General features: G+C 58.0%; 1 protein-coding gene across 12 annotated transcripts in view; it reads right to left on the bottom strand.

The window, feature by feature from the left end:
• EPB41L1 (erythrocyte membrane protein band 4.1 like 1) overlaps positions 1-17,338 on the bottom strand; it is a 72,056-nt gene that overhangs the window by 21,049 nt on the left and 33,669 nt on the right. For 7 of the 12 annotated variants that reach the window (XM_054081292.1, XM_054081288.1, XM_054081296.1 and 4 more), the window contains 12 exons: positions 8,469-8,673; positions 7,644-7,808; positions 6,236-6,340; positions 6,116-6,158; positions 5,257-5,332; positions 4,775-4,993; positions 4,582-4,669; positions 4,135-4,287; positions 3,273-3,370; positions 2,960-3,135; positions 2,482-2,630; positions 1,932-1,967 (listed from right to left, as the gene is read on the bottom strand). In XM_054081292.1, the coding sequence (XP_053937267.1) occupies positions 1,932-1,967; positions 2,482-2,630; positions 2,960-3,135; positions 3,273-3,370; positions 4,135-4,287; positions 4,582-4,669; positions 4,775-4,993; positions 5,257-5,332; positions 6,116-6,158; positions 6,236-6,340; positions 7,644-7,808; positions 8,469-8,645 (1,485 nt within the window). In that variant the 5' untranslated portion in view covers positions 8,646-8,673. Of the gene's footprint in view, positions 1-1,931; positions 1,968-2,481; positions 2,631-2,959; positions 3,136-3,272; positions 3,371-4,134; positions 4,288-4,581; positions 4,670-4,774; positions 4,994-5,256; positions 5,333-6,115; positions 6,159-6,235; positions 6,341-7,643; positions 7,809-8,468; positions 8,674-16,246; positions 16,393-16,482; positions 16,594-17,338 lie in introns of those variants that run through there. The other 5 variants (XM_054081294.1, XM_054081299.1, XM_054081289.1 and 2 more) reach the window with 4 other exon arrangements.

Below are 17,338 nucleotides of genomic sequence, written 5' to 3'. Positions count from 1 at the left end.
CACCCTGGGCTTGAATTTAGGGTCTCGAGAGCCAAATGAAGAGCGCGTCAGAGCACCCTGGTCTGCAGTTCTCACTGACACCATCGCAGGGAGCAGCAAAAGGCAGCAGGAGGCTGAACGTGCGTGGTGGGCTGCCCTCCATGAAGGGTGCAGCATGCCCCTTCGGCATCTCCAGCATGGCTGGCAAGGACAAGTTAAGCCACCTGGAGGAAGAGTGGCTCTCCCTTGGAATCAGCAATGGATGGGGTGCTACTGGATATACCAGACACCTGTGCTGCTCTCTCGTGCCAGGCACAGCAGGAACCCGAGCCTCTGTCCTAGCAGGTCATGGCGCTGGCATTTCCAACTGAGCGCCTTGAATGTAGGCTTCTGCCAAAGGGCAGGAGGTCAAGGGCTGGTCAGAGATGTCCAGTGTGGATCCAAGTCTGGATCACCATGGACCAGCCCAGCCCCAACGGTAGCCTGGGGTGGAAACTGGCCTGCTGTGGAGAGAGGACAGCTCAGAGCGCTCAAGTGCAAAGTAGGGTTTAGGTGTTAGAGCATCATTCTGTGACGGTACAGGCACCAAGGTGGCTCCCCTTGTGCTGCCGCAGAGGTGGGCAAACTGGCTCAGAGCAAGGACCAGCAAGAGCAAGAGCCCTGGCTTCTGCTTCAAAATCAAACCTCTTCTGAGGTTCGAAAGGAGTCACCTAAAATACCTCCCTGGCATTTCTCCTTGGCCCAGAGACCAAAAAGTCCCATAAAAAACCCTACCAAACTTTCTAGATCCTGAAGGCTCAGCGTGAAGAAACTCCCCTGTGGACCTGCGTGTCTGAGCCGTGGAGAAGCGCTTCACAGTTTGCCCACCTCTGGGCTCGGGGTGCGCCAGGGAGCAGCACATGCACATGCAGCGGAGGAAGCAATGAGCTGGGCAGGGGAGGGACTGGGACCGGTGCCCACCACCCTGGCAGTGTCTGCCCTGCAGTGCTGAGCAGGACGGCATGGGCTGGGTGGTGCCAGCACGGCAAACCCCATCGCCTGGCTGCGTCTGCCCTCATCAACAGTTCCAGCGAGGATCTACGTCCCACCATAAGCGAAGGCGAGAACTCCAAGGAGCAGCCATGGATTTTAGGCTGGGATGAATCATTCCTGCTAGGGGGCCACCACGGACACAGGAGTCATTGCAGGGGAGGGCAGAGCCTCCATCTTCTCTGCCACAGAGTTGTTGCGCTGATAGTTGGGCTGGATGATGTTTGGGGTCTTTTCCAACTTTAATGGTTCCATGATTCTATGATTCCATGACAGCCCATCCTCAGGCTGGGCACAGGGGTGAGTGCCAGCGCCTGACGGGCACTGAACACAGCTCAGAGACCCATTTGCTCCCCAGCAGGGTGGGATGGCAGCCACAGCGCCGCAAGGAGCTCCAGCCCAGCTCTCCATGGAGGGGAGGCACGCAGTGGTAGTTCGGGGGCTGCGGGAGAGTGGAGCCACCACGCAGGGCAAGACGACACAGGCAGTTCAGGTCAAGCAAAAGCGGAGCATGGGTCAGGGTGCCAGTGGGAGCGATGGGACCAGCCTCCACGGGAGAGCAGGGGCCGTGGCGCCGTGCGGAGAGGAGACACGAGGTGTGGACATGGAGGAGTCAGTAACACGAGCAGAAGCCAGGTCTTCCCAACGGGCCAAGGACTCAGCGCAGGGGCCTGGCCGTTGTGCCTTGGGAGGGCTCTTGCTCATGTGTACAATTAGGACTACCTTACTTAGTGGGATAGAAGATGCTGTGTGTGTGCTGGGGCAGATCCCCAGCCCTCTGCTCATCGGGATTCTCTAGCATCCAACCCCCTGCCCCGGTGCATCTTGTATTCCAGTAAATAGGGTGACACACAGTGTTGCTTTGGAAAGGATGGACAATATGATGCACCAATGACGACTAAGATACTCCAGAGAGAGAATACCTCCTGCTTGTGCCTGGGGGTTGTTTCGTGCTCCGGCTGGCAGCAAAGAGAGGGTTAAAAGTAACCAGCAGGGTAAGTTGAGGGAATTTGTCACAAATATCATAGTCAAGTTGATGGCCTGGTGCAGAAGGACCGGACCCCCCTCCCCTTGCAGCATGGGGCCGGAATGGGCTGGAGTGTCCCTGGGGCAGCCCAGGGGCTGGGGCAGGGAGCGGGTGGGCTGTGCCTGGGCAGCAGCACAAGTGGGCACCAGTGTGCCTGGCCTGTCCCCATCCCTTTCCTGGAGCTGGGCTGCTCCCTGGTCCAGCCCTGCCTGGGGATGAGGCTTGAGACCGCCCAGAGGGCAATGGGGTGTTGAGCCAAGCCCCTCATTTCCACCAGTGAGGCCAAGAGCCGTGTTCCAAGGGTCCCACCAGCCTGGGGCAGAGCTGGCAGAGAAAGGGCTGCAGGGGACTGTGCCCCAAGATGACTCTGCTGCCTGTGCCCTGGGGCCCCTTCCCAGTGTGAACCAGCATCCACTTCCACCTTCCTCTGCCCGCCTCATCAGTACCTTCAGCTCCTTGATTTTCGTTGGGGTGGTCACCTCCTCATCCTCTGTCTCAGATCGTCTCCTGCTTCCAAACTCACCGTCCTCATCCCGCTTCTCGCCCTCCATCCTGGCGTCGTGGTTCTCGCTGACAGAGGCTGGGCGCGAGAACTCTGCCCGTGAGGGAGAGCTCAGGTCACCCCCGCCCTGCCAGCCCTGGTACCCCCCTGGTCCCCTTAGCTCCTGCCCTTCTCCCTGCCAGCTCAGCCCTCGGGACCTCAAACTGCCCAACCCCAGCCCTGCCACATCCCCCTGCTCACAGCCGGGGCTGTCGCTTAGGATGGGACAGACCCTCTGCCATGGGGATGAGGGTGGGAGATGCCCTCCAGAAGGACGCCTGATGGCCAAATGAGCCAACCAGCTCGCAGAGATGACCCAAACAACATCCCCTTTCTCCCGCCAGCCGAAAAATCTCCCTCCCCCTCCCCAATTTGGGGCATACCTCCGTCAAGGCTGCGAGACATGGTGTACCGTTTGCTGGAGGAGCGCTCAAAAAAGGGAGCTGGGCGGTCGATGAGGGCGCTGGCCTGTCGTGTCTGCGCCTGCGTCCGCCCACTGTAGCGAAACTTGGAGCCCATCACCAGGAAGCCCTTGGGGGGTGGCTCTGGGGACACCAGCCTAGGGTTGACAGAGGTGGAATGGCGTCAGCGAGCCCCAGCTGTGCTGCCCCAATGTGTACCCACTGCGGCAGAGGCAGGAGCACGCCTGCCTCCAAGAAGGGGGGCCTGGAGAAGGTCTGGAGAAGGTCACCTCACCTGAAGAAGGTGTGATGCTCTATGCAGACCTTCCAGAGGCGCTTGGCAGAGCGATGGTTGGGCAGCTTGAAGCCAATGGTGCTCTCAAACTGCTCATACTTGGGGGAGACAGAGACATGCCGTTACAGGCAGATCCTGCCCTAGAGGACACGGTGGGCCAGGACCTGCCTTGACAAGGCCCTCAGGTTCCCCTGACAGGAGCCATGACCATGCTAAAAGAAATCTCTAAAGGAGTGCTGGAAGGTCCGTGCCCAGCCCCATGGGATAGTGGGATCACACTCTTTTGGTTTAAACACTTTCCCCAACTGCAAATGGCTTTTCAGCACAAGATAAATTCCCTCAAGAAACAAAAGCCTTTTACAGCTTGTTTTGGTGAGAGGACATCCCTCTCCTTTTTAGATGCACTGTCCCTGACCTCCTGCCTGCTGGAAAACAGGTGAGGAAATGCATTCTCCAACCAGTGCACGGAGAAGTGAAAAGAGTGAAAATAGAGTTGGAAAGGGAACAAAAAAAGACCTCCCAATGTTTTTTGTGAAGCATGGAAGACACCTCAACTCCTCTTCTTGGGTGACCTCCCTATGCCAGAGAGGTTATGGTGTCTGCAGGGTGTGGAAGGGAGCTTGGGGTGCCCCGACCCTGCTGACACTTTGCCAGTGAAGAAATGAGAGCATGGACAAGAAAGCATTTGCTGAAAGTCTCCCTAGGCCACAGATCGTGTGCCACCTTGGCCAGCGTGGTCAGTAACCCGGGATCCTCGGGGCATTAGCTGCAGCCAGGCATGGACCTCCCCGCTCCGCAGCCCCAGTCCAGCCCAGCAGGCACCCTACCGTGCTCCGGGGCCACACTGGCACATGGCACCCACCTCACCCGGGCGGATCTTTATGTAGAAGTTGCTTCTCTTGTAGGAAATCTTGAGGATCTTGGGCCAAGCAAAGCGGTTGATCCTCAAGCGGTCCCTGTAGATGAGGAGGCCATTGGCGCAGACACCCAGCATGATGTCGATGCCCTCTGAGTCCTGGAGGAGGCAACAGGGACAGGAGGGAATTGCTCAGCTGCCCAGTAAGAACCAGTCCAGCCAGCAGTGCCATGCTCCCTCCTGCCACGGGGGACCAGCTGACAGAGTGGTTCACTGCATCACAGACTGGTTGAGGTTGGATCTCTGGAGGTTTTCTAGTCCACTGCAGGGCCACGCAGAGCTGGCTGCCCAGGACCTTGTTGAACCTTTGCTGTGGGACATAGTGCCTGGGCAGGCAGGAGGACAGGATAGGGTGGCAGTGGCCATTGCTCTGGCAGCCCCAGGGCCCCGTACCTTGGCGTGGTGCAGGTCCACCCCATACATGGAGAGCTTCTTGGCATTCTCCAGGAAGTGGATCTCTGCTTCCCCGGGAGTCATTCCCCTGCAGGGAGACAGAGAAGGGTACACGTGGCCCGGTGCCCCACCAGCTGGGGGCCAGCTGCCTGGTGCTTTCCTCACCACCAGCCCATCCTCTCCTGAGGCTCACCGGTAGGTCTTGTGCAGCTCCATGATGCGCTCCTCCAGCTCCCGTGTCTGGTTGGGGGCGAAGCGCAGCTCGCTGACGTAGTTGCCCACGTGCTCCTCGGCATCGTAGTCACCCAGCTCAGCCTGCACGGCGTAGGAGCCCAGCAGGGCGTGGGTGACGAAGGAGCAGGGCAGGCGCCCCGTGATGATGTCTGCCCGGAGCTGCAGGCACAGGTAGTATCTGCAGGATGGGACGGAGGGTGAGAGCAGGTTGGGGCTTCTTGGGCACCCCACCTTGCACTGCTCCCCATGGGGACTGCCACCTCCCATGGCCACCTTCCCAGCCCTCGAAGGTGTCCTTCAGACACACCACATGCAGCGGAAGGCTGCAAGCCCTAAGACACCCCTCAGCTGCCCACATCCTGGCTGAGCCCTTCCACACACTCCCAGCGGGTCCCATGGGAGCCGCCCCAGCACCTGTGCCCATGGAGGGGTGCTCCTCACCTTGTGATGTCCTCCGTGAGCTGGGCAGGGTCTGGAGGGTAAAACTTCACAGTGAAGGCAAAGTTCCAGGGCCCGTCTAGGGAGGGGAGAGAGCAGTAAGGGCAGCACGCACGCTGGCTGTGTGCAGGAGCATCCGAACACCCACCCATCAAGGGTCCCATCACTCCCCCCAAGCCCAGCACAGGCAGGGCTAAGGGAGCCCGAGAAGCTGTCAGGAAAGTGGCCATCAGGACACCAGCACAATTTGGTTCATCCTCCCCAAACAGCTGGGGAGAGAAAAGCATTACAGCTTCAGGAGCCAGCAGGTCAGCATGACTACCAACATCAGAGCTAAAGCCTCATGTGGCCCAGAAGGTGACACCTTCAGCAACAGCTTTCCTGCTGCCCCAGCAAGGCAACATAAAGGGCAAAGGCACCCCAGGACTTGTCCCAACAAGACCCCCACTCTTCTGCTCATCCCTGTCCTCCCTGCTTGGGGCAGGCAGGGATGGCGTGCAGAGAGGGACCAGGTCCCAGCCAGCTCTCCAGTGACACTGATGGGGTCTTCCACTCCCCCCATGCTGTCATGAGTAAGAGGAGAGATGGGTAAGCGGCAGCACAACGAGCAACAGCATCCCTGCCAAAGGTCCTCTCCAGGGTGGGTGGGGAGGGAACCTGCTGGAGGACAGCCATGGCCGAGCCATCTGAGGGGACTCATTGAAGGACAGCCACAGTTCAGCCATCCAAGGGGACCCACTGGAGGACAGCCATGGCCAAGCCATCTGAGGAGACCCACTGGAGGTCAGCCAAAGCCAACCCATTTGAAAGCCTTACAGAACACCCCAGAGCTGGTGAGGGTGGACCCTCCCAGGGCACTTACTGCGGATCTGCTTCTTGATCTCCTTGGAGGGGTCCAGCCAGTTCTGCAACAAGGAGACAGCAGGTCAGGGGGGCCCTGCATCGTGGAGGGGACGGCCGCAGAGAGACCCCCTGTGCTCACCTTTTGGCTGTCTGAGTCGCAGAAGGTGAGGCCAAAGTAGTCCTTCTCCAAGAGGTTGAGGTGCTCACACACCATGTCAAAGAGGACTTGGCCTCGGGCATGCTTCTGTTGGAGACAAGGAAACACCGATGGTGAATCAGCTCCCCTGTGCTCCTGGAGAGTCAGCAGATGCAGGCAGGGAGCACTGGGGAGGGTCAGGGTAGCTCGGCCCTGAAGGTGACCAGAAAAAGGTGCTGGACTGCCTTTGAGAGCAGCCCTCTCACCCAGCAGCCCTGTTCTGGGGACACCCAGGAGGTCCTGGGGCCGCGGGGACAGGGCATGGTTGAGCCCAGCCCGCACAGTGCAGGCAGCAGGTCTCATGGGCCAGGGGAAAACGATGCCCACCAGTTCATCCCACCAGGAGACAGTGATGCCAAACAGAGTGGGCTCCAGCCAGCCCAGGCACCTCCACCCCAGACCAGCAAGCTGGGACAAATGTGTCACTCAGCTCAGGTGCTGCCTGTGGGACAAGCTCCTTCCCAGTGGCAGAGGTGGCAGTGGTGGCCTCCTTGATCCAACAGATCCATGTCCTTCCTGGGCTGAGGACTTCAGAACTGGATGCAGAGCTACATCTGCACCAGAGCGGAGCAAAATGGCAGAATCCCCTCCCTGGCCCTGCTGGTCCCACCACTTTGATGCAGACCGGGACACAGGTGGTTTCTGGGCTGGAAGCACACGTTGCAGGCTAATGTGGAGCTTCTCATCCCCCAGCACCCCAAGCCCTTCTCCTCAGAGCGGCTCCAAATCCATTCTCAGCCTAGCCTGTGTTCATGCTGGGATTGCCCCAACCCGGGTGCAAGACCTTGCCCTTGGCCTTACGGAGCTTTATGGGGAGGGACAGCAAGGGATGAGAAGATGAACGCAGAAAGGATGGATGCAAACCTGTCTGAGGCAGCCATGAGGGTTCATGGGTGTCAGCCTCTTCGCACCAATATCTGCACACACACACACACACACACACACACATCCTTTGCCTTAGCACGCAGGACGGCCAACACGCTGTGCTCTTGAGGTGTCCGCAGACAGGCTGGCACACAGATGCATCATGCACACATTGCCAAGCAAATATCGATTCCCCATCTAAGAAGCTTCTGCTTTTTCAGCACTGTTTTCTACCATGAGTAGCTGCCAAATTTGGATTCCCTGGGCTGAAATTCCATGCTAAGCTCTGTCTTTCCAGATTTTTTCCCTATATTGAAACTTTAACTCAAACGGCTGCTTCTGCGGATGATTTTCATTAGGAGCTTTGCACTACAAACCTGACATGGGAACTGCCCTGACATCGGGGACTCGCCATGCTGGGCAAGGTCCCCAGCCCGAGATGACTCCCCTCCTTGGTGCCAGCGTGGCCCCTGAAGCTGGGACTCACCTCCACCTCACATTCATACTCGGAGGCGTCGAGCAGAGTCACTCTGCAGAGGGCACTCTTCACTTTCTTGGTGGTTTTCTGGGGTGACTTCTGGGTCTTGCTGGGGGTTGTTTTGTCCGAGAGGCCATCGGTCTCGCTGTAGTCCTTCTCCTCCATCTCTGTGCCCTGGAGCGGGGAGACACACAGGGTTACCCAGCACCACTGCCAGGATGACAGGCAGGCAGGGAAAGCCCTCCAAGAGCAGGCAGAAGAGGGCAGCTGATGGTGAGGAGGCTGATGACCTCTGGGAGGTCCACAGCCAAGCCCAGTTCCTCCACCCCACCAGCACAATCAGGGTCCCTGGAAAACGGCCACCCATGAGTCCAGAGTTAGTTCAGGCCCCAAAACTTCGCCCGCAGCCGCCCAGGGCAGCAGGCAGGGCCGGGGCAGCACCGTGCCTGCTGGCGGCACAGCTCCCCGGCCACCCAGAGGCTGACATTTGGGTGCAGCCACTGCTTCCATCCCTGGGACATGGAGACACTTGCTTTGTCCCCTGGCCCTGTCCGGCAGCTGTGGCAGTGCCACTTCCAGCACAGTCAATGCTTTGGATTGCCAACCTGTTCCTTCTGCCCATCCTGCCTGCAAGGAGCCATGCAGGCGGCCGGCAGAGCCCCTCCACTGCCCTGTCTGGAAGGGATCAACAGCACACGGAGGTGCCCACCTCACCAGGCTCCCAGCAGCAAGGACACGGCGATGGGCAGCAGCGTGGTGCCAACACCCCCTCCCTTCGCTGTGCCCTCCTCTCTGCTGCATGTCATGGCACCCCGCTGGCTGTCCCCCACTCACCGGGTCCATATTTCGGGCGTCAGACTGGGCCCCAGGCTTCTCATTGGCCTCAGCGTCCCGGCCAGTGGGGTTGGCGGCACTGGCGGTAGGGCCGTGTGCGGCTGCCTCTGGCTGCTGCTGTGGAGCCTCCTCCTGCGTGTTCTTCACCTCCGAACCAGGCTCCGTCTCTGTCGTCATGACCGCTGGTCAGCCTGCCCTGCCGCCACTGCCCGAGGAGAGACAGGAGGTGTCACCAGGGATGGAGGATGCTGGCCGGGCAGCCAGCAGCTTGGGATCATAGAATCATAGAATGGTTTGAGTTGGAAGGGATCTTCAAGATCACCTAATTCCACCCCCCCTGCCATGGGCAGGGACACTTCTTACTGGATAAGACCATCCAAGACCCTATCCAACCTGGCCTGGAACACCTCCAGGGATGGGGCAGCCACCACTTCTCTGGGCATGCTTTGGAGCTGCCCATCTCTGCCCTGCTGTCCACACACACAGATCCGCTGCCGGACACCCTGACTGTGCCACGAGGTGACTTTGCAAAGGGCCACTGGCAGCAGCACAGGACATCAGGATTGAGCCAGAGAAGAGCCAGCAGCATGGGAAGGACACGGGCAGCAGGGACGCACGGTGGGCAGAGCGCAGGGCTCCCACGCCATCCCCGCACGCGCAGAAGGGAGCAGGGCTGACCATAGCCCCCTGCCCTCCCCAATCCCAGGGCCTTCAGTACCTTCACTACTATTTTTTGTGGGTGGAAGGGTTCATTCAGGGAGGAATAAACAGGCTGTGAGTGAGGTTAATGGCTGCACTGACACAGGAAATTACAGACGTGGACAACTCCACATATTGCATCCGGTGTGGCTGGATTTTTCCCCTCTGGACTTCCCCAAGAGCAGCAGTGCGCTGGGTTCCCACGGCTGGCACAGCGGGACCCTGGGTGGCAGCAGGAGAATCCTGCCTCCAGCTCCAGCTGCCTGGCCTGTGAAGATGGCAAAACAAACCTGGGGCAAGAAAAAGGGGAGAGGGAGGCACTTTACATGCTGGGGTGCTCAGCGACACGTTTTTTGCAAACTACGTTTTTGAAATCTTTATGTATTTGAAACCTTTATGTATCTGAAACCTTCAAGGAAATGCAGCACAAGGCTGGTGGGTTCCTGGGACAGTGCACGCACACATGGGTCACCAAGCATTGTAGAATCCTAGAATGGTTTGGGTAGGAAGGGACCTCAAAAGCCCATCCAATTCCAATCCCCTGCCATAGGCAGGGACACCTCGCACTGGATCAAGTTGCTCCAAGCCCCATCCAATCTGGCCTGGAACACCTCCAGGGATGGGGCAGCCACCACTGCTCTGGGCAACCTGGGCCAGGGCCTTCCCACCCTCATCATGAAGAATTTCTTCCTAATGTCTAATATAAATCTTACCCCTTCCAATTTAAAGCCATTCTCCCTTGTCCTATCACTCCAGGTCCTTGTAAAAAGAATTTCCTCAGCTTTCCTGGAGCCCCTTTCAGGACTGGAAGCTGCTCTAAGGTCTTCCCAGAGCCTTCCCTTCTCCAGGCTGAACAACCCCAACTCTCTCAGCATGTCCTCACAGCAGAGGTGCTTCAGCCCTTGGATCATCTTTGTACTCTCTTCTGGGTCCATTCCAACAGCTCTGTATCCTTCCTATGCTCAGGCCTCCAGAACTGGACGCAGGGCTCCAGGTGGGGTCTCACATTGCGGAGCAGAGGGGCAGAATCCCCTCCCTGACCCTGCTGGTCCCACTGCCGTGGATGCAGCCCAGGACACGGTTGGTTTCCAGGCTGTGAGTGCACATTGCCGGCTCATGTTGAGCTTCTCATCAACTAACACCCCAAGTCCTTCTCCTCAGGGCTGCTTTCAATCACATTGTCCCCCGGCCCGTAGTGGAACCACGGAACGCTCCAATCAAGGTCTAGGACCTTGCACTTGGCCTTGTTAAACTTCATGAGTTGCTTGTCCAGGGGTCGCTGGATGACGTCCTATCCTTCTACTGTGTCAACTGCACCACTCAGCTTGATGCGATCTGCAAACTTGCTGAGGTTGCACTTGATCTCGCTTTTCATTGATGAAAATAATAAACCACACTGGTCCCAATACCGACCATCCTTTGTGACCATCACCCATCCACCAAGTGGGCTGCTTGGGTCCCACCAGCTCGGTATTGCTGGGCTCCCTGGGCTGTGTCCAGCCTGTGACTGTGGCTGTGACCACAGCTGGATGTGCTGGTTCAGCCAGGAGCATCTCCCATGGTCACATCACTGCTCTTGCCCACAAAGCAGCCACACAAACAGCCCTGAGCAATGCCCGCAACACCAGAAAACCCACACTTTTTTCGGAGTGTGGAAGCCCATATGGGATATTCCTGATCCCTGTTTCTGGAATGACAGCCCACATGACATGGGCAGAGAGCTGCCTTCTTCCTGAGCTGCCAAACCCCAGGCTCTGCCCCAGCGCGGGCAGCGTTAACGCAGGGGTGAAGTCTCAGTGCAGCTCCAGGTCACAGCTGCAGTCACCCTGGGGTTGGAGGAGTTGCGTGGTGACGTGACACCCACCACCACCACCTCCTGTAATTCCCATCTACCTAAATGCTGTTCTAGCAGGTATGGGAGAGCAAGAGCTTGGTCAGGACCACGAGCTAAGGCAGGCAGAGAAAGACCACTTTTAGGATCACAGAATGGTGATGTGTGCATGAATCTCTCTCACGTACGTGAGTGCACACACATATGTATGATGCCGCTGGGCTCTGGCACAGCTCCCCATGTGGCTCCCAGCCTGCTGGCTTTACAGGATCCTAGAATGGGTTGGGTAGGAAGGGACCTTAAAGCCCATCCAGTTCCACCTCCTTCCATGGGCAGGGACACTTCCCACTGGATCCGGTTGCTCCAAGCCCCATCCAACCTGGCCCGGAACACTTCCAGGGATGGGGCAGCCACCTGGGCCAGGGCCTCGCCACCCCTGCATGAAAGCACTTCTTCCTAAGATCTCATCTGAATCTCCTGTCTTGCCGCTGAAAATCATTCCCTGCCTTGTCCTGTCCCTGCACTCCCTGAGAGCCCGTTCCCAGCTTTCCTGTGGCCCCTTTATGTATTAGAAGGCTGCTCTAAGGTCTCCCTGAAGCCATCTTTTCTTCAAGCTGAACAACCCCAACTCTCTCAGCTTTTCCTCGTACAGGAGGTGCTCCAGCCCTCTGTCCATTTCCGTAGCCTCCTCTGGCCTCGCTCCAACAGGTCCATGTCCTTCCCACACTAAGGACTTTAGAGCTGTGTGCAGGACTCTTGTTCAGGTTTCACCAGAACAGAGTAGAGGAACAGAATCCCCTTCCTCAGTCTGCTGACCACACTGCTTTGGATGCCACCCAGGTTACTCTTGGCTTTCTGGGCTGCAAGTGAACATCACCGTTTGACATCCAATTTGCCGCCCACTGGTGTTCTCGGGTCCTCCACAGGGCTGCTCCCAGCCCATCCATCCCCCAGCCTGTGCTGGTACTGCAGGCTGCTTCAACCCAGGTGCAGGGCTTTGCACTTGCCGTGGCTGAACCTCATGAGGTTCCTACAAGGCCACCGCTCCAGCCTGCCCAGGTCCCTCCGGATGGCGTCCCTTCCCTCTGTCCGTCAGCTGCATCACTCAGCCTGGTGGCCTTCACAGATTTGCTCACTTTCTCTCTTTCACAAAGAAAACACAACTCCCACCAGAGCTCATGTCCCACCTCCGTGTGCCCTCCGCATAATGGGGAGATACGAAATCTTAGCCAGCAAAACTGCTAAAACTGGTTCCAGGGTGGAGCAGGGGACAGAGAGGAGGCAAGGGAAGGGACTTGGTTCACACCAAAAGAGCCAGGATTTCATCCCACTGCCCCAGGGCCATGCTCTCCTGGTCAGAACAGGCAGGACAATCCCTGAGAAACATCAGCTCAGCTTCTCCTAACAGACCCCAGTGCTCGGCTGAGGGCACGGGAAGATTTCAAAGGTCACCACTGGTTTATTTTTTCTGCAGAGGAAGCAGAGCTGTTGATTTTCCACTGCGGATTCAAGCAGTTGCACGCTTGCAGCTCCAGTCCCTCCGTGGATCATTCCCAACCACTTCTGCCTGGACCTCAGCGTGTGAATTCTCTAATCCAACTGAAATCTCTACAAATGACAACTAGCACTCTGATCCCTGAGGAAATGGTGGGGGATGTTCAAGGGTGGCAGGTTGGGAATCCATCCCATCACTCTCAGCCAGCCCTGCTTTTGCATACAAAGCTCCAGTTCAAATCATCAATAGGTATAAATGATCCAGGGATCCTAACTTCCAAAGGAAGCAGGTGAGAGCATGAGTCAGGAGCATTAGGGCAGCAAAGCCCTGACAAAGGTGTCCAGCAAGCCCTCAGGGACCATCTCCCTGCTCCTATCATGGCCTGGCACCTCCTGGCACCCTGCTTTGGGATCCTGGCCACTGTGCCATGCTTGTGGCACAGACTCCACATGGTGCACATCCTGTGGTCCACCCCTGGTCCCAGTAGGCTCAGCACTACCCATCTCCGCACCTTGGCAGGGAGACAAGGCTCAGTGTGAGGGCAGGGGAAACCCAAGCACCATAGAATTCTAGAATGGTTTGGGTTGGAAGGGATCTCAAAGCCCATCCAGTTCAACCCCTGCCATGGGCAGGGACACCTTCCACTGGATTCGGTTGCTCCAAACCCCATCCAATCTGGCCTGGAACACCTCCAGGGACGGGGCAGCCACCACTGCTCTGGGCAACCTGGGCCAAACTATTGTGAAGAATTTCTTCCTAATATCTAGTCTAAATCTTCTCCCCTCCAGCTGAAAGCCATTTTGCCTTGTCCTAACTTTGATGGACCTCATCACACCAAGGACCCATTGAGCGCATCCCTGTAGCTCTGATCCTACCCCAGCAGTGTAGAACATGGAAGAGAAGCAGCCCCTCTTCTCTTCTGCTCCCAGGGCAGTTCAGGCTCAGGGAGGAGCAGGAAGCCCCTCAGTCTCTCAGCTTGGGGAGGCTCCAGCCCCACATGGGGTTACAAACTCATTGCTGGGGTATAAAGGGTCCAGGAGATACCCCAGAGCAGGTGGGGCTGGAAGGGGAGGCAGCACCCCAGCAGCAGAGCACAGCCCTGCAGACGTGCACAGTCCCAGCACAGCCACAACAGCTGCATTCAGGAGCTGCTGGGGCCTCGGTGCCACGTCCATGTGGGCAGAGCTGCTGCCTGGGGCTCACAGCCCACCCTCACCCTGCCCATGGTGGGGCTGAGCAGGGAGGTCAGGAGCACGGGGTTGGAGCTGCCTGTAGCACTGCCACTCGCCCCAATGCTGCTGGCAGCAGCAGGGGCAGCGGGGCTGGGTGCTCATGGGCACCAAGGGTCACCTTTAGCCTGGCAGCATCCAGCCCTGGGGGACGGTGGCACCCAGCAGTGGGATGGTGCCACTGCTACCACAGCCCCGTCACCTACACCCAGGGCTGCTGCAGGATTCCATAGGGACCGGAGCCGCACTCAAGGTGAGGCTGCTGTGACCCATCCCAGCTCCTTCTCCCCCTCAGGGCGCTATAGATCTTTTCCTGTGGACATTCCTACAGCACATAAGAGCTTCCAAAGCAGACGATCACAGAACCATAGAATCATTAAGGTTGGAAAAGACCTCTAAGATCATCCAATCCAACTGTCAGTCCAACCCCACCGTGCCTGCTAAACCATGGCCACACGGCCTCCAGGCATGAGGACCCCACCACTGCCCCGGGCAGCCAGTTCCAGTGCTTCACTGCTATGTCAGTAAAGAAATATTTCTGAACATCCAATCTAAACCTCTCATAGCACAACTTGGGGCTTCATCCTATCCCTTGTTGTTTAGGAGAAGAGACCAGCAGCCACCTCACCACAATCTCCTTTCTGGGTGCTGTAGAGAGTTATGAGGTCTCCCCTCAGCCTCATGTTTATTGTGGTGTTTATTATGGGAGCATTTCTGCACCTTAAGCAGAACCACTCCTGATTTAAAAGGCAGAAAGCACAGCTTCAGACAGGGAGAAGCTGGTCGTGTGGAGCACTTGCCATCACACAGCAGTTCCTAGATGCAAAACCCAGCTCGTGCTGCCCCCCAGAAGACCCCAGCTGGGGGGTAACACGGGTCAGGAAAGCACACGGGTCCCAGCCTGCTGCCAAATGGACAATTTAACTGATGTACTTGCATGCCAAGCCTTTGGAATAGGTTTAGACCACAACCACAGCAAGCTTGATTGACACCAGTGGAAATACTGTCCCAAATCATTGAATTTGTTTCTCAGTATTACCCACAGGAGGAGCAGCACCAACCAGGCTGTCCCACTCTGGCTGTCCCAGCTCTTCCCAGCACTCAGCCCAGCTCATGCACATTCCCTTGAGAGCGAAGCCAGGGCCGGAGCAGCTCCAGCACTGAGGCTGGCAGCTGCCCCGGCAGCAGCTGGCAGAGAAAGGAGACAACGGGTGCCATCTCCTCAGACCCATCCTCCATGCAGGGCACTGGCTGAAGGACTCCTCCTGCCAAGCACAAGCCGGTTCTTCAGAGCTGGCTCATTTCTGCTGCAGCTGGACAAAACCGGGCTGTGGGATATTCTCCTCGGGGCAAACATCAAGGGAAATGGCCAGAGCCAAGCTCCAGGCTATCGAGACAGGCATGTGGGAATGGTGACTGCAAAGAAAGCCCTGGCAGGATCAGAGGTGAACCTGCTTGTCATGCCTATAATCTCCTCCCATCATCTCGCTGCCTACTCCTCCTTCCCTTGGTGTTTTCCTCTTCCTTCTCTTCAAGCTAGAGTGTGGATTCACGGCTTTCCCAGACGCTCTGCCCCCACACTTCCTCAGCGCATCCTGGCTCCAGACTCCGCAGCGCTCCCCTCCCAGAGCCTTTCTTTGCTGGCGCATCCTAGTGGGGGTTCTCCCAAGCCTGCTTTCCCATTCACCCCCTGCTGCTGGCTGGGTTTCAAGGCTGAGCATCCTTTGCTCCTGGGCTCTGCATTCCCCACCTCGCTCCCTGCCGAGGACGCTGCTCATCTATGCTGCTTCATTCTTGAAGCATCACAGACCAGCCAGGCACAAGTCGCACTGCAAAGTCCCAAGATGAGCACCCGAATGCATCTCCACAGGCTCCAGTGCTGCTGGGGTGCACTGAGCTGGATAACAACCAAGTGCCCTTCTCCCTCACCACTGCGTTCAGCAGCAGCCAAGGGCTCTGTGGGGCAAATCCTGCTGGCAAAGCCCAGTGCCATGGGAACATCTGGCTGCTGTGGGACAAGGAGAGATGGGGAGCAAGCTGGGCAGGGAAAGTGCCCCAGATGAGTGGCAGCGGCTGCACAACACCAGGCAGGGGGTCCAGTTACTTGTCAGCCCCCAAGAACAACAGAGAAGCTCACCAGGGCTGCAGCACCCAGCATCCCTACCACAGAGCTGAGCTGGCAGGGGACAGGCAGGGTGGGAGCGCAGGCAAAGCCTTGCAGACATCTCAGAAACAAGAGAGGACACTGGCAGGGAGTCCTGAGGATCCTCCACGTACACATACAAGTGATCAAAGAAAGCGTTTCCCGAAGCCCATGGCACCCCTGAGATCCCCCGTCACCCAGCCCTCGCCCATGCCCTGGCACTGGGGGACAAGCAAACCCCAAACAGCTCTGCATTGCCAGCCCGGGGAGCTCTCCTGTGCTGCTCTGCAGGGAGGCCAAAAAATCCTATGAGCTGCCCTGCATATGGTGAAAGGGGGGATCAGACACACAGGGTGCCCCCTGCTCCTGAAGACTACTCACCGCTCCTTCTTGTGCAGGGTCGGCAAGTCAGAGATCTGCACGGCTCCGAACATTTCCCCAGCTGGAAAAGTACCCCATCCCCCTGAGCCAGGCTCCAGGACCCGCATCCTACCGAGGCTGGTGCCCCACTCGCTGGGCACCCGTTGCCAGCTAAAGCCCTTAGCATCCCGTGGGCAGCCAGCAGCACTGCAGAGCATCCCATCTAGTTGTCTTCTCCACAGTGGGGCCAGCCCTACCTTGGTGCCAGCTCCCCATGTCTCCAGCACAGCTCATCGCTGCCAGGCTGCCGCCGCGTCCAAGGCAGCACTTTCTGCAGAGCCGCCTCTTCCCCAACCCCAACACCCCCGCACAGTGATTGATGTGTACCGCAGCCGCAGCCCAGCTGGGAACTGGGCTGCCTTCCCATCCCAGAGCCAGGCTCCTCCACGATCAGGAGCTCTGTGCCCACACTGTAGCCCCTCAGCGTGGCAGGAGGATCCCACCCGGATGCTGCCACTAGCCCTGGCCACCCCCTTGCCTGCAAAGACCTGCCTAATCCCGGGCCAGCACTGGAGAGCCCACAGGCTGCGATCCTGCCAGCATCTTTCCTAGTGCGTGCACTGGCAGGAAGAACTCGGCTCCTGCACTGGCTGCTCAGCAAAGAACCAGACCCGCTACATCTCCATCCCGAGTTAATCTGGTACTTCCTTACATCATCCCCTCCCATCTCTTACAGGGTCCTAAGGCAGCAATCCCTGCATCGCCTCCAAAACACGTACCTAAGCACCCCACTCGCACGAGTCAGCTTGGAGATGTGCCAGCAGCCAGAGCGGAACAGAAGCTCTTTCATTACCCCTGTCCACAGCGAAGCGCAGAGCGTGACACCCAGCACATCCCTGCCCACCGGGCATGTGGGTCCTTGTCCCCCCTTGTTGCCTGTGAGGGACAACATCACAGAGCAAACACCAGGGCTGGGTACCGCACCGCAGGGGTGCCTCGTACCCCTGTAACGCAGCAGCACAAAGGGCCCGTAAAGCACAGCGCTGACACCAACGCAGTAGAGGGATGGATTTTGCCTTCAGTGAGCGATGGGAAACCCCAGAGCAGAGGCAG

This window comes from Cuculus canorus, chromosome 16 (assembly GCF_017976375.1).
Source record: "Cuculus canorus isolate bCucCan1 chromosome 16, bCucCan1.pri, whole genome shotgun sequence".
Taxonomy (NCBI): domain Eukaryota; kingdom Metazoa; phylum Chordata; class Aves; order Cuculiformes; family Cuculidae; genus Cuculus; species Cuculus canorus.
This window is presented reverse-complemented; position numbering and strand designations above follow the sequence as displayed.